At 39.6% G+C, this 13,304-nt stretch overlaps 1 protein-coding gene across 1 annotated transcript in view; it reads left to right on the forward strand.

Annotated features, from left to right (window-relative positions):
• The first annotated feature begins 5,278 nt into the window (after nucleotides 1-5,278).
• NMUR2 (neuromedin U receptor 2) overlaps nucleotides 5,279-13,304 on the forward strand; it is a 32,903-nt gene continuing 24,877 nt past the window's right edge. The window contains exon 1 of the mRNA XM_069763532.1: nucleotides 5,279-6,435. Within this exon, the coding sequence (XP_069619633.1) occupies nucleotides 5,710-6,435 (726 nt within the window). The 5' untranslated portion in view covers nucleotides 5,279-5,709. The remainder of the gene's footprint in view (nucleotides 6,436-13,304) is intronic.

Raw genomic sequence — 13,304 nt, forward strand, 5'->3', positions numbered from 1 at the left:
TGGCTTTAATCACAGCAGGATCATACCTACCCTTATAATTGTCCAGGATAGAAATCAAATTAGGTTAGGTTCCCAGCAAAGAGGTTCGCCTTGTTGTTGGTTGCTGGGCAGACATGAACTGGCCAATTTATATGCTAAGTATGTTCATTTTAATCTATTTTGTAGTACAGGAGGGCAATTTCAATGTAATATATTTCATGTTTGCATGCTATAGCATTACAAAGTGCAGTTTTTTTTGTTAGTTATTTATTGAGGTGGCTACTCTTAGTATGCACCTGTACACACCCGAATTCTGTCTGGAATTGACTGTCAGTCTTTTGTTATTTATACATAGGTTTTCTGATCAGCATTCCACCCATCAGCCTATGGCAGGTTTAATCACAGTAGAATCCTACCTACCCATATAATTATAGGCTATTCAGCCCAAGAGAGGAATCACATTAGGTTAGGTTCCCAGCAAAGTGGATCGCCTTGTCATTGGCTGCTAGGCAGACATAAATTGGCCAATTATTATTTATCTTCATTTTAGTCTATTTTCTAGTGCAGTAATGCAATTCCAATTTCTTATATTTCATGTTTGCTTGCTATAGTGTTACAGAGTGCAGCTTAATTTGTTAATCCTTAATCCTTCCATGTCTTGATGTTACATCTATGGTTCCTGTGTCATTTGTTGTTCTTGTGTCAGTATCCGGCCTGAAAGTGGAGCTAATGCCGCAGTTTACATTATACGCACCCAGAAGAACCTGTTTCACTGATGCCTGGGGTCACAACAGTGCACCTGGGTCCGGGATTCCTTTACATGTGCATTACAAAAAGCTTTACCTTGTTGTGAGCATTGAAATCAGCAAGAAATCAGGAAGACGGCGCTTTCCTCTATGGTTTTGATGCAAGGACATGCAGATTTTAAAACAGCATCAATTGTTTATGTCTCATCTATCTCCCTGTTACTATTATAACTTAGGCTTTTGTGAAACAATAATTAAAGCCTTAGTTGAAAACCTAGGGTTTCTTCACATGTTTCTGCTTTGTAATTGGACAGGGACAGTATCTTCTTTGGAAGCTTACGGTACAAAAGCAATTTATCTATCTATCTTCAGGGAAATGTTCAATTTCTTCAGAATACAAAATGGCTACTTTTCAGTAAAGACCCCAGGGGGCAGCCTTTGATTTACCTCTCGCGTAACACTAAACATAAACATTGGATCAAAGTAACATGGGAATGTATGCAAATGGCTATGACATGAGACTGCTTAATGCCAAGACTTAAAATAAATTATTCAGTTTTAAACTACGTAAAACATAAAATGGAAGTGTAAGACCCCGTCGTCTGGTAATGGCATACTGACTTCAAAAAAGTGAATAGCTTACTGCTATGTAGGAGTGATGGAGCTGAAGGGGTGAATGTATTTCATATTTGTGCCTGCTGTCAGCAGGATAACGTTTACTGGGGCTGCAGTCTAGCCTAGGCAGGGGTAACTGTAATGGCCGGCCCAGTTTGGGGAGGAGGATCTCTAAGGGTTAGTGTCAGGTTCAGGAAATGACAGTTAGTTGAGGGACAGTAGTGTGAAGTGGCAGCAGCAGCTTTTAGGGAAAACCTGAGCCTAATACTCGGGGCAGTTGATTGCCAAGAATACCCTTCCGTGTGATTCCATCTTCCAGCCTGGGTAACCTTGAGACGGACGTCGGGGCCTTTGGGCACACTCAGCCTGTAAAGTTACAGGGAAAGGTGGACTTAGACTACATTGGACAAAAGGTATTGCAATTCAGGTGCACTGATAGTGGTGGAGAAGAAATCCTATTGCTAGAGAAGATAGCAATAGGGAAACCCCATCTATACTGAGAACTAGGGCCAAAGTTGTGTCCGGTACGTGTAGGAAGGATGACAACCCATTAGGCCTTATCCTGCTTGTAAAGTCTACCACTCATTAAATAAAAGTTGGACTGTTTTTACAAATCTTGTATCCACTGTATTGATTGCTGCTGATGTTCCAGAAGAGGAAAGCCATTGGATTGCCTGTGGGCCTGAAGTAAGTGTGATGCACCTCACACACGGAAGCACACCAGGGCGGGGACAGGTGATGTCTGTTGAGTGCCAGAGCGAGTGGCCACCACAGCTTGCTCACGAGTACTTTGATTGGGCACTTTACAGCTACATTAAAATGCACTTGTAAAGGAGTAGGAGATGGCTAGTCACTTGAGTACTGTAAAAGTTTAGTAAGGTTTTGAGAGTTGAATAGAGAAGAGAGTATAAACACAGATTGTTTGTGTATGCAATGAAGGAGAACTATAAGGATTGTGTTTGGAAGAATATAAGGTTGTGTGTGAGAAAGGAAGGAGAACAGTGGTAGCATGAAGTAGCTGATTGAGAAGTGGTAGTTTAAGACACTGCCAAAAAATCCTTGATGCCCTGTAAAATGTAGCAGAGAGAAAGGAGAGCTCAACTGCAGGGGGTCAGTCAGGAGCCCAGGAAAGTATAGCTGTGTGTTTCTGGAGACCCTGAGGCAGCAAAAGGTGAATTTTTGTGGCTGAAGTATCGTGTAGACCAGAAATGGAATTGTTAGTGAAGAAAGACATGCTAGGTTGGGGTAGGGCTTGGATACTGCGCAAAAGTGAGCTGTACTCAAAAGGAAAGATTGCTGGAATGGTTGTGGGTCCAGGTCATCTATGCCAGGGGTCCCCAACTCCAGTCCTCAAGGACCACCAACAGGTCATGTTTTCAGGATTTCCTTTGCATTGCACAGGTGATGCAATTATTACCTGGGCAAGACTAAGGAAATCCTGAAAACATGACATGTTGGTGGGCCTTGAGGACTGGAGTTGGGGACCCCTGATCTATGCCATATAGCCAGGGCCATATTTATAGCTAGGCACAGGAGGGCACGTGCCTAGGGCAGCAAGGAGGAGGGGGCAGCCCTTTATAGGTAATAAATCATTTATTTTCCCTTTAACACATAAGCACTGATGCCAGAAAACTCTTTTACTAGCAGAGCCTGTCATGCAGAAGACAGCCTGAGCTCAGGTCAGCAGGAATGTAAGTACCCAGTCTGGCTGTGAGTAGTGGAGCCAGCGACCTGTAAATCAGCATGGAGCTGATAAGTAGTGAGGAACAGAACATGCGGTCCACAGAAGAGGAGATTATGTCTGCAGAGGCGTGCTCCACACAAAGTATGATCATCAAGCAAGAGCTACAGCGCCCGTCACCCCTTCATCCTCCTCCAGTGATGTTCTTCTGCTACAGTCTACAGCAGTGTTTCTCAACTCCAGTCCTCAAGACCCCACAACAGGTCATGTTTTCAGAATTTCCTTAGTATTACTGCAACGACCAGGACCCTGGGGCACTGCACAAGCATAGTTTTAGTAGAGAAATGAAGGAAAACCTCCACTAATCATATATCATAAGGAAGGGTTACATGTACTAGCATCTACATCTTCTCCCATGGACTACAATAGGGGCCAACTGCAACCATAATGTGCAAAACAAGCCAAGAAACAAGACAGCAGTCATAGAGCCCATAAATAGTAGCAAAATCTAAATCTTTATTGATAACATAGAAACAGGAAAAGGACTAGTGGGACTAAACATGAGTAAAATCAGGTGTTAACAGCATCTAGAAGGAACGCTAAGGGCGGGCATGCCACAGGCACTAGATATGTAGCAGCGGTACAGATTCAAAATCTATAGTAAAATACAATCCAAAAACAGTGACACATATTAGTAAATACAAATACCTCAAAGGATTATAGTAACAGAAAATGCCGTGGCGCGCCCGTCCACCCCGACGCGCGTTTCGGTCAGAAAGACTTGTCAGTAAGGCTTCTTTTACACATACTGGGTTTTTTGCGGCCCTCCATTTTTCTGGTTTCCAATACTATGGAAATAGTATTGGAAAAAAAACGGCGTTCTGCAAAACCGGTAGTCACATTGGAACTGCTATTAAAACTTTATTCTCAAGATGGCAAATGATCCCCTCTCTGTTGCATAGGATATCTGAGGGTATAACCTCTGCAACCCCCAGTAACCCCAAGATTAGGGCTCTGGAACGGGGAGATGAGCTCTGCAGACCCCCATCTTAAATGGAGCACTGTCTAAGGTACTGCTGCAAAAAGTCAAGCTCAACGCTCCTCTTTCCAGAAGTCCCAAAGATAATGAATTGAGTGGAAGCCAAACTCCAATTAAATATGGGACTCTGCAGAGCTCATCTCTTAGGAATCAGTGCCCTATGGATAGGGGAAAACTTAATGTGATCAAAATAACCCTTGAAGGTTTTGTGCACATGGAGTCTTTTTGCAGAGATTTCGGAGCAAAGGCTGGGCAGAATTTCCTATTTTCTTTTTTTTGAGGAGTTTTGAGTAGGCTTTCTACTTCCAAAAAATTCTATGTGCACAAAGAGGCTTTTTGCTGAATTACGAAAGCAGAAACTGAATGAAAATTCAACATTTCCGAGTTTTGAGATTTAGATGAGGATTTTTAGAGTTTTTGCTCCAAAAAAAACTCTGTATGGACACACCATGAGGCTATGTGCACCTGTTGTCTACTAGGCGGCGGTGCAACCGCCGAGTTCTTCCAGACTTATACTTTATACAATTAAAGTACAGAGAAGCCACCCTAAGGTTGAACATGTCACTTCTTTGATTCATTTCATGGTTTACGAATCCTGAAGCAGCTAAAAGAAGTTGACATAAGAAGAGCAATGTCGTTTTGACACTAATATGCCCTATGTCCATTTTATAGCTCTTTTTCGGTACATTTTCGTGCAAAATTTCAAAATAGTTTAAAGAAAAATCTGTTTTCTAAATTGGGCAACGCTTTACTAAAAACATTACAGTAATGGAGATCACAGTAATACTCCATTTTATAAAGGATCCAGTTAATTTACAAAATGAATATCAATATCTTTAAGTCCCACGGCTACAATATTGATTCATGTTTATGGCTCATTTCCCCGAATAAAGATTACAGACATTTTTTTTTTTTTTTTTCAAAAAATGAGAAGATAAATTAGCTTTGTCGTTTTTTTGCAGCCAGCATTGCCCGCACAATGCATGTGAGCCGATATTAACCCTTTCTTTGACACTATTGTTAAACTGTAATCAATGGAACTTGGTGATGAATTGCAGCAAACCACCTGCAATATGCAGACTCCCCGTCTTAGATACATCCGTGCTAAATCCTGCTTCAAGTCATTGTGAGAATATTGAATAATCCCAGGCACCCAATCAGCATCATTCAGGGGAGGAGAAATTCGCCTGAAAACACAGGCAACTGGTGTACACTATCACAGCTGCACAAACTGAGAGTTAGGAAGCATTTTCCTATCCGGGGAAACTCAAGTCTTCATATGAAAAGTGCCTGGAAAGAAGATTTTCTGTCATTTGTGTTATTTTTTTATGAATTAATTTGCATTATTTCTCCATTTTTAGATTATTGCATTGACTATTAGTTCACTCAAGTTCCATCCAGACTTAATCTGTTGAGTTCTTTATCTATTTTTGACCTCTTCCATATGTATTGTATTCTCATTTGTGTCTTGTTTGTGTATTTTATGTCACCCCATCTGCATGCCGTTACTTATGTTCTGTTTTAACCATTGATCACCCATTCCCAGTTTTCTATATATTTCTTTATTATTATTATAGACAAAGTCAACCATTTTTGGACTCGCCACGACAAAATCATTTGTGTCCTTCTGACTTTATCAAGCTATAGTCATGGATGACCTGCAGAACATCAATTCCTCGTGGCTAGGTTCTACTTTATCTTCGGACAACTCTTTTCTGAGGTATCTAAATAGCACTGAAGAATATTTAGCACATCTTTGTGGGCCAAAGCGAAGTCGCTTATCGTTGCCCATGACTCTAGTTTATGCCGTTATCTTCTTGGTGGGGGTCAGTGGTAACATGCTGGTGTGTCTGGTGATCTTAAAGCATCATAATATGAGGACTCCTACAAACTATTACCTGTTCAGTCTGGCAGTTTCTGACCTCCTGGTCCTACTTATTGGGATGCCACTTGAAGTCTATGAGATGTGGAGCAACTACCCTTTCCTTTTTGGTCCCTGGGGTTGTTATTTTAAGACAGTTCTTTTTGAAACTGTGTGCTTCGCCTCTATTCTTAGTGTGACCACAGTCAGTGTGGAGAGATACGTAGCCATTATGCATCCCTTCCAAGCCAAACTGAAGAGCACCCGAAGAAGAGCGCTTAGGATACTCATCACACTTTGGATCTTCTCCATTCTTTTTTCCATTCCAAATACCAGTACTCATGGCATCGAACTGCAGAACTTTCCCAATGGAAGTCTTATCCCTGACTCTGCCACTTGTACTGTGATCCAACCCATGTGGATATACAACTGTATCATCCAAGTCACATCTCTGCTCTTCTTTGTGCTGCCAATGGGAGTCATCAGTGTCCTTTACTGCCTGATGGGCATTAAAGTAAGTTTGATGTCTTTGACAACATAATACTTATGTGTGATTTTGAGGTTATATACAACTGTAGCCATAGGATCTTCTTGTCTCATAACTTATTAAAAAAAATGTACACTGTGTACAGTGAAACATCTCAAAAAGATCACCTTTTCGAGAAGACCACCAAATCTTCAGTACCACCATATATTTTGCACATAGGCTACTTCATTGAGCAGAGCACCCCTTTTGCTACTGTACCATACATAGTAACATATAGTAACATAGTAACATAGTTAGTAAGGCCGAAAAAAGACATTTGTCCATCCAGTTCAGCCTATATTCCATCATAATAAGTACCATCATAATAAGTACCCAGATCTACGTCCTTCTACAGAACCTAATAATTGTATGATACCTTCATATATTCTGTGTACTTAATATTTCTTTGAGGTGACCACCTATCTCCTCTGTATCTAGATAAGATCTTCGTTACCATAATATAATATGAATGCTCTTTACGTCTTTGAGGAAAAGATGTCTTTATCTAGAACAGATCTTCAGGACCATCATATATTTTATATACTAGATTTTTTTTTAGAGAACCATCCCTTGATCTAAACTAGATCTTCAGTACCATCATCCATTGTGAATACTAGCTACTTCTTTGAGAATACCATCCCTTGATCTACACCAGATGTTCTGTACCATCATATATTTTGTACATGGGCTATTTGTTTGAGAAGAACACCCCTTTTCATACTATAGACCAGATCTTCCATATCATCATATATTCTGCATACTGTCTTTTTCTCTGAAATGACCACCTATCCCCTTTTTATCTAGTCAAGGTCTTCATTATTATATATTTTAAATACTTACTATTTGAGAGGAACACTTATTGACTTAGACCAGATCTTTAGTACTTACTATATGTTTGAGAGAACCTTACCTTGATCTAAACCAGATCTTCATTACCATCAAATTTTAGGAATACTAGCTACTTCTTTGAGAGGACAATCCCTTGTTCTATACCAGATCATCAGTACCATACTATATTATGAATACTTTTTTATTTCTATAAGAACATCCCTTTATCTAAAGCAGATGTTCAATACCATGATATATTTTGTAGATGGGCTATTTCTTTAAGAGGAAGACCCCTTTAATACTGTAGACCAGATCTTCCATACCATCATATTTTCTGCATACTGGCTATTTTTTGGGATGACCAATTCTCCCCACTTTATCTAGACTAGATCTTCATTATCATTACTTATATAGAATACTTTCTATTTATTTGAGAGGACCACACTTTGACCTTTAACAATTTCATCAATTTTGTATACTTGCTATTTCTTTAACAGGACCATCCCTTAATCTAGACCATATCTTCAGTACCATTATATTCTAAGAATACTTTCTACTTCTTTAAGAAGACCATCCCTTCATCTACACCAAATCTTCAATAACATAAAATATTATGAATTCAGGCTACTTCTTTGGGCGGAACACCCCTTGCTCTTGACCAGATCTTTAGTACCATCATATACTCGGCATACTATCTATTTTAGAAATCATCCCTTTAGAAAATAGTTTTCAATGAAATTTGGGGCGTAAATAGTTTCATTAAATATCAATTTTCAAAAAAAGGTAACCACTACTAAGAAGGGCACTATCAGACTCAACAACAGCTAACAATTAACTAGATGAGACATGACTTCACGATAGAAGATGAGCATAGCGGTATGCCAGCTGCTGGGAATATCACAATCATGTCAACAGGAGGAACTCAGAAGGGGGAGACCTTAGTGCAGGTGGCAATGAGTTTATTGATACATGAGATCTATAAGTCTCTGTTTCATCCCTAGTGTTTTATTTCAATTAATGATTCATCGCCTGCAGATGTAGCAGAATTAAAACTGTCTTTTAACTCTTTATGGAAGCCTTGTGACATCAGTAGTCTTGTAGACTGGTCTGTGGATGATTTGAAATATGACTGACATGTCTTCGATCATACCAACCCTCCATTAGATGGTAATAAATCCAATCCTTTAGTCTGTTGAAGTATCGTCACTTATTCTAACAGATACCTTGCAGTATAAATGGATAAACTGACAAAAAATAACACAATGAGCTCCAATATAAGGTTTATTCTGAAGATTTTATATATACTAGCTGAAGAGCCCGGTGTTGTCTGGGCATAGTAAATATCTGTGGTTAGTTATAGCACCTCACTTCTCTTATTTTCCCATCATGCCTATCATTTTCCACCCTCACATCTTTCATTTTCCCCCTCACTCCTCTTATTTTCCCCCTCACTCCTCTCATTCCCCCCGACACTTGTCATTTCGACCTCACATCTGTCATTTTCCGATCACTCCACTATTTTCCCCACTCCTCTCATTTTGCACTCACACCTTTTCATTTTAACCTCACACATCTCATTTTCCCCTCAGTATATACATGTTTGTCATCTCCCTTATATATAGTATACACCTGTATGTAATCTCCTGTATATAGTATATACCTGTATATCATCTCCCCGTATATAGTATATACCTGTATGTCATCTCCCCTGTAAATAGTATATACCTGCTGTATGTCATCTCCTCCTGTATATTGTATATACCTATGTGTCATCTCCTATATATAGTATATACCTGTATGTTTTCTCCTGCATATAGTATATACCTGTATGTCATCTCCTCTGTATATAGTATATATCTGCTGTATGTCATCTCCTCCTCTATATACCTATGTGTCATCTCCTCTTTTATATAGTATATACCTGTATGTCATCTCCTCCTGTATATAGTATATACCTGTGTGTCATCTCCTCCTGTGTATAGTATATACGTGTGCCATCTCCTCCTTTATATAGTATATACCCATATGCCATCTCCTCCTATATATAGTATATACCTGTATGTCATCTCCTCCTGTATATAGTATATACCTGTCAGTCATCTCCTCCTGTATATAGTATATACCTGTAAGTCATCTCCTCCTGTATATAGTATATACCTGTGTGTCATCTGCTCCTGTATATAGTATATACCTGTGTGTCATCTATTCCTGTATATAGTATGTACCTGTATGTCATCTCATCCTGTATATAGTATATACCTGTATGTCATCTCCTCCTGTATATTGTATATACCTGTAAGTCATCTCCTCCTGTATATAGTATATACCTGTGTGTCATCTCCCCTGTATATAGTATATACCTGTATGCCATCTCCTCCTGTATATAGTATATACCTGTGTGTCATCTGCTCCTGTATATAGTATATACCTGTGTGTCATCTCCCCTGTATATAATATGTACCTGTATGTCATCTCCTCTTGTATATAGTATATACCTGTGTGTCATCTCCCTTGTATATAGTATATATGTGTCTGTCATCTCCTCCTCTATATAGTATATACTTGTGTGTCATCTCCCCTGTATATAGTATATACCTGTATGTCATCTCCTCCTGTATATAGTATATATCTGTGTGTCATCTGCTCCTGTATATAGTATATACCTGTGTGTCATCTCCTCCTGTATACAATATGTACCTGTATGTCATCTCCTCCTGTATATAGTATATACCTGTGTGTCATCTCCCCTGTATATAGTATATATGTGTGTGTCATCTCCTCCTGTATTAGACCTTGTTCACACGTTATTTGGTCAGTATTTTTACCTCAATATTTGTAAGCTAAATTGGCAGCCTGATAAATCCCCAGCCAACAGGAAGCCCTCCCCCCTGGCAGTATATATTAGCTCACACATACGCATAATAGACAGGTCATGTGACTGACAGCTGCCGTATTTCCTATATGGTACAGTTGTTGCGCTTGAAGTTTGTCTGCTTATTAATCAGATTTTTATTTTTGAAGGATAATACCAGACTTGTGTGTGTTTGAGGGCGAGTTTCATGTGTCAAGTTGTGTGTGTTGAGTTGCGTGTGGCGACATGCATGTAGCGACTTTTGTGAGATGAGTTTTGTGTGGCGACATGCGTGTAGCAACTTTTTGTGTGTCGAGTTGCATGTGACAGGTTAGTGTAGCAAGTTGTGTGCAGCAAGTTTTTTGCGCATGGCAAGTTTTGCACGTGGCAAGTTTTATGTGGCGCATTTTGAGTATGTGCAAGTTTTGTGTTAGGCAACTTTTGCATGTGTTGCAACTTTTGTGCATGTGGCAATTTTTCCGCATGTGCAAGTTTTGCGTGTGGCGAGTTTTCCATGAGGTGAGTTTTGCACGTGTGGCGAGTTTTGCGTGAGCCTAGTTTTGCATGTGGCGAGTTTTGCGTGTGGTGAGTTTTGAGCGGTGAACTTTGTGTTTCGACTTTTATGTGGCGAGGTTGGTGTATGTGTGCTAAGGGTGATATGTGTTCAAGCACATGGTAGTGTGTGGCGCCTTTTGTGTGTGTGTTCATATCCCGGTGTGTGGTGAGTATCCCATGTCGGGGCCCCACCTTAGCAACTGTACGGTATATACTCTTTGGCGCCATCGCTCTCATTCTTTAAGTCCCCCTTGTTCACATCTGGCAGCTGTCAATTTGCCTCCAACACTTTTCCTTTGACTTTTTCCCCATTATGTAGATAGGGGCAAAATTGTTTGGTGAATTGGAAAGCGCGGGGTTAAGATTTCGCCTCACGACATAGCCTAGGACTCTCTCGGGGTCCGGACGTGTGACTGTGCACAATTTTGTGGCTGTGGCTGTAGCTGCGACGGTGCAGATGCCAATCCCGGACATACACACACACACACATACACACACACACACATTCAGCTTTATATAATATATATATATATATACTAGATTGTGGCCCGATTCTAACGCATCGGGTATTCTAGAATATACATGTCCCCGTAGTATATGGCCAATGATGATTTGTGCATATTTGTGTATGGTTGTCTGTTGTGCGACCTTTATGACATCATCGTCGCCATGGCAACCATTATGACATCATCGTCGTTGTGCCCGTTGCTGATTGGTCGAGGCCTGGCGGCCTCGACCAATCAAACGCGGGATATCTACGTCCTTTATGACATCATCGTCGCTGTGCTCGTCGCTGATTGGTCGAGGCCTGGCGGCCTCGACCAATCAGAGACGCAGGATTTCCAGGACAGACAGACAGACAGACAGACAGACAGACAGACAGACAGACAGACAGACGGAAAAACCCTTAGACAATTATATATATAGATTATATATATAGATATAAAGAAACACAGCAGCACATGTATATGAATCTAGGCCATGTGAAAACACAGAAAAATATTCGATATGAATCATACTACTCAAAAATATTTTTTCATAAAAATTTTTTTTTTTTTTTTCATAAAACTTACAGTTATAGATAAAATGAAGATTCTTAGCGCATAAATTGGCCAATTCATGTGTGCCCATCAACCACGGCAAGGTGATCTCCCTCTGATGGGTCCTAACTCTACTGTACATGCCACTCTTGGGCCACCAGCCTACAACTTAGGACAAACATGTCACTCTGGGCTAAACCTACAATTTATGGGCAAGTAGAGATGATTACCGCCACCTGCAAGGTCAATGGGAGGAGTGCAAGATCAGTCTGGATGCAGCCACATCCATACACTAAAAAAAGAGAAAAAAACCAACCAGCACTCCCAATGTGAACACATGCAAGCTGCAAGCTGCATCATATAGATATAAAGAAACACAGCAGCACATGTATATGAATCTAGGCCATGTGAAAACACAGAAAAATATTCGATATGAATCATACTACTCAAAAATATTTTTTCATAAAAAATGTTTTTAAAAAATTTTTTTTTCATAAAACTTACAGTTATAGATAAAATGAAGATTCTTAGCGCAACTTAGGACAAACATGTCACTCTGGGCTAAACCTACAATTTATGGGCAAGTAGAGATGAATTGGCCAATTTATGCGCTAAGAATCTTCATTTTATCTATAACTGTAAGTTTTATGAAAAATTAAAAAAAAAAAAAAAAATTTTTATGAAAAAATATTTTTGAGTAGTATGATTCATATCGAATATTTTTCTGTGTTTTCACATGGCCTAGATTCATATACATGTGCTGCTGTGTTTCTTTATATCTATATGATGCAGCTTGCAGCTTGCATGTGTTCACATTGGGAGTGCTGGTTGGTTTTTTTCTCTTTTTTTAGTGTATGGATGTGGCTGCATCCAGACTGATCTTGCACTCCTCCCATTGACCTTGCAGGTGGCGGTAATCATCTCTACTTGCCCATAAATTGTAGGTTTAGCCCAGAGTGACATGTTTGTCCTAAGTTGTAGGCTGGTGGCCCAAGAGTGGCATGTACAGTAGAGTTAGGACCCATCAGAGGGAGATCACCTTGCCGTGGTTGATGGGCACACATGAATTGGCCAATTTATGCGCTAAGAATCTTCATTTTATCTATAACTGTAAGTTTTATGAAAAATTTAAAAAAAAAAAAAAAAATTTTTATGAAAAAATATTTTTGAGTAGTATGATTCATATCGAATATTTTTCTGTGTTTTCACATGGCCTAGATTCATATACATGTGCTGCTGTGTTTCTTTATATCTATATGATGCAGCTTGCAGCTTGCATGTGTTCACATTGGGAGTGCTGGTTGGTTTTTTTCTCTTTTTTTAGATTATATATATATAGATATATAATTATTATTATTATTATTTATTATTATAGCGCCATTTATTCCATGGTGCTTTACATGTGAGGAGGAGTATACATAATAAAACAAGTACAATAATCTTGAACAATACAAGTCACAACTAGGGATGAGCGACCTTTACTTTTATAGGATCAGGTCGGGTTTCACGAAACCTGACTTTTTCAAAAGTCGGGTCGAGTGAAATCGGCCGATCCTATAAAAAAGTCGGGGTCGGGGTCGGAC

Source organism: Ranitomeya imitator, chromosome 4, assembly GCF_032444005.1.
Source record: "Ranitomeya imitator isolate aRanImi1 chromosome 4, aRanImi1.pri, whole genome shotgun sequence".
In the NCBI taxonomy this organism is placed as follows: domain Eukaryota; kingdom Metazoa; phylum Chordata; class Amphibia; order Anura; family Dendrobatidae; genus Ranitomeya; species Ranitomeya imitator.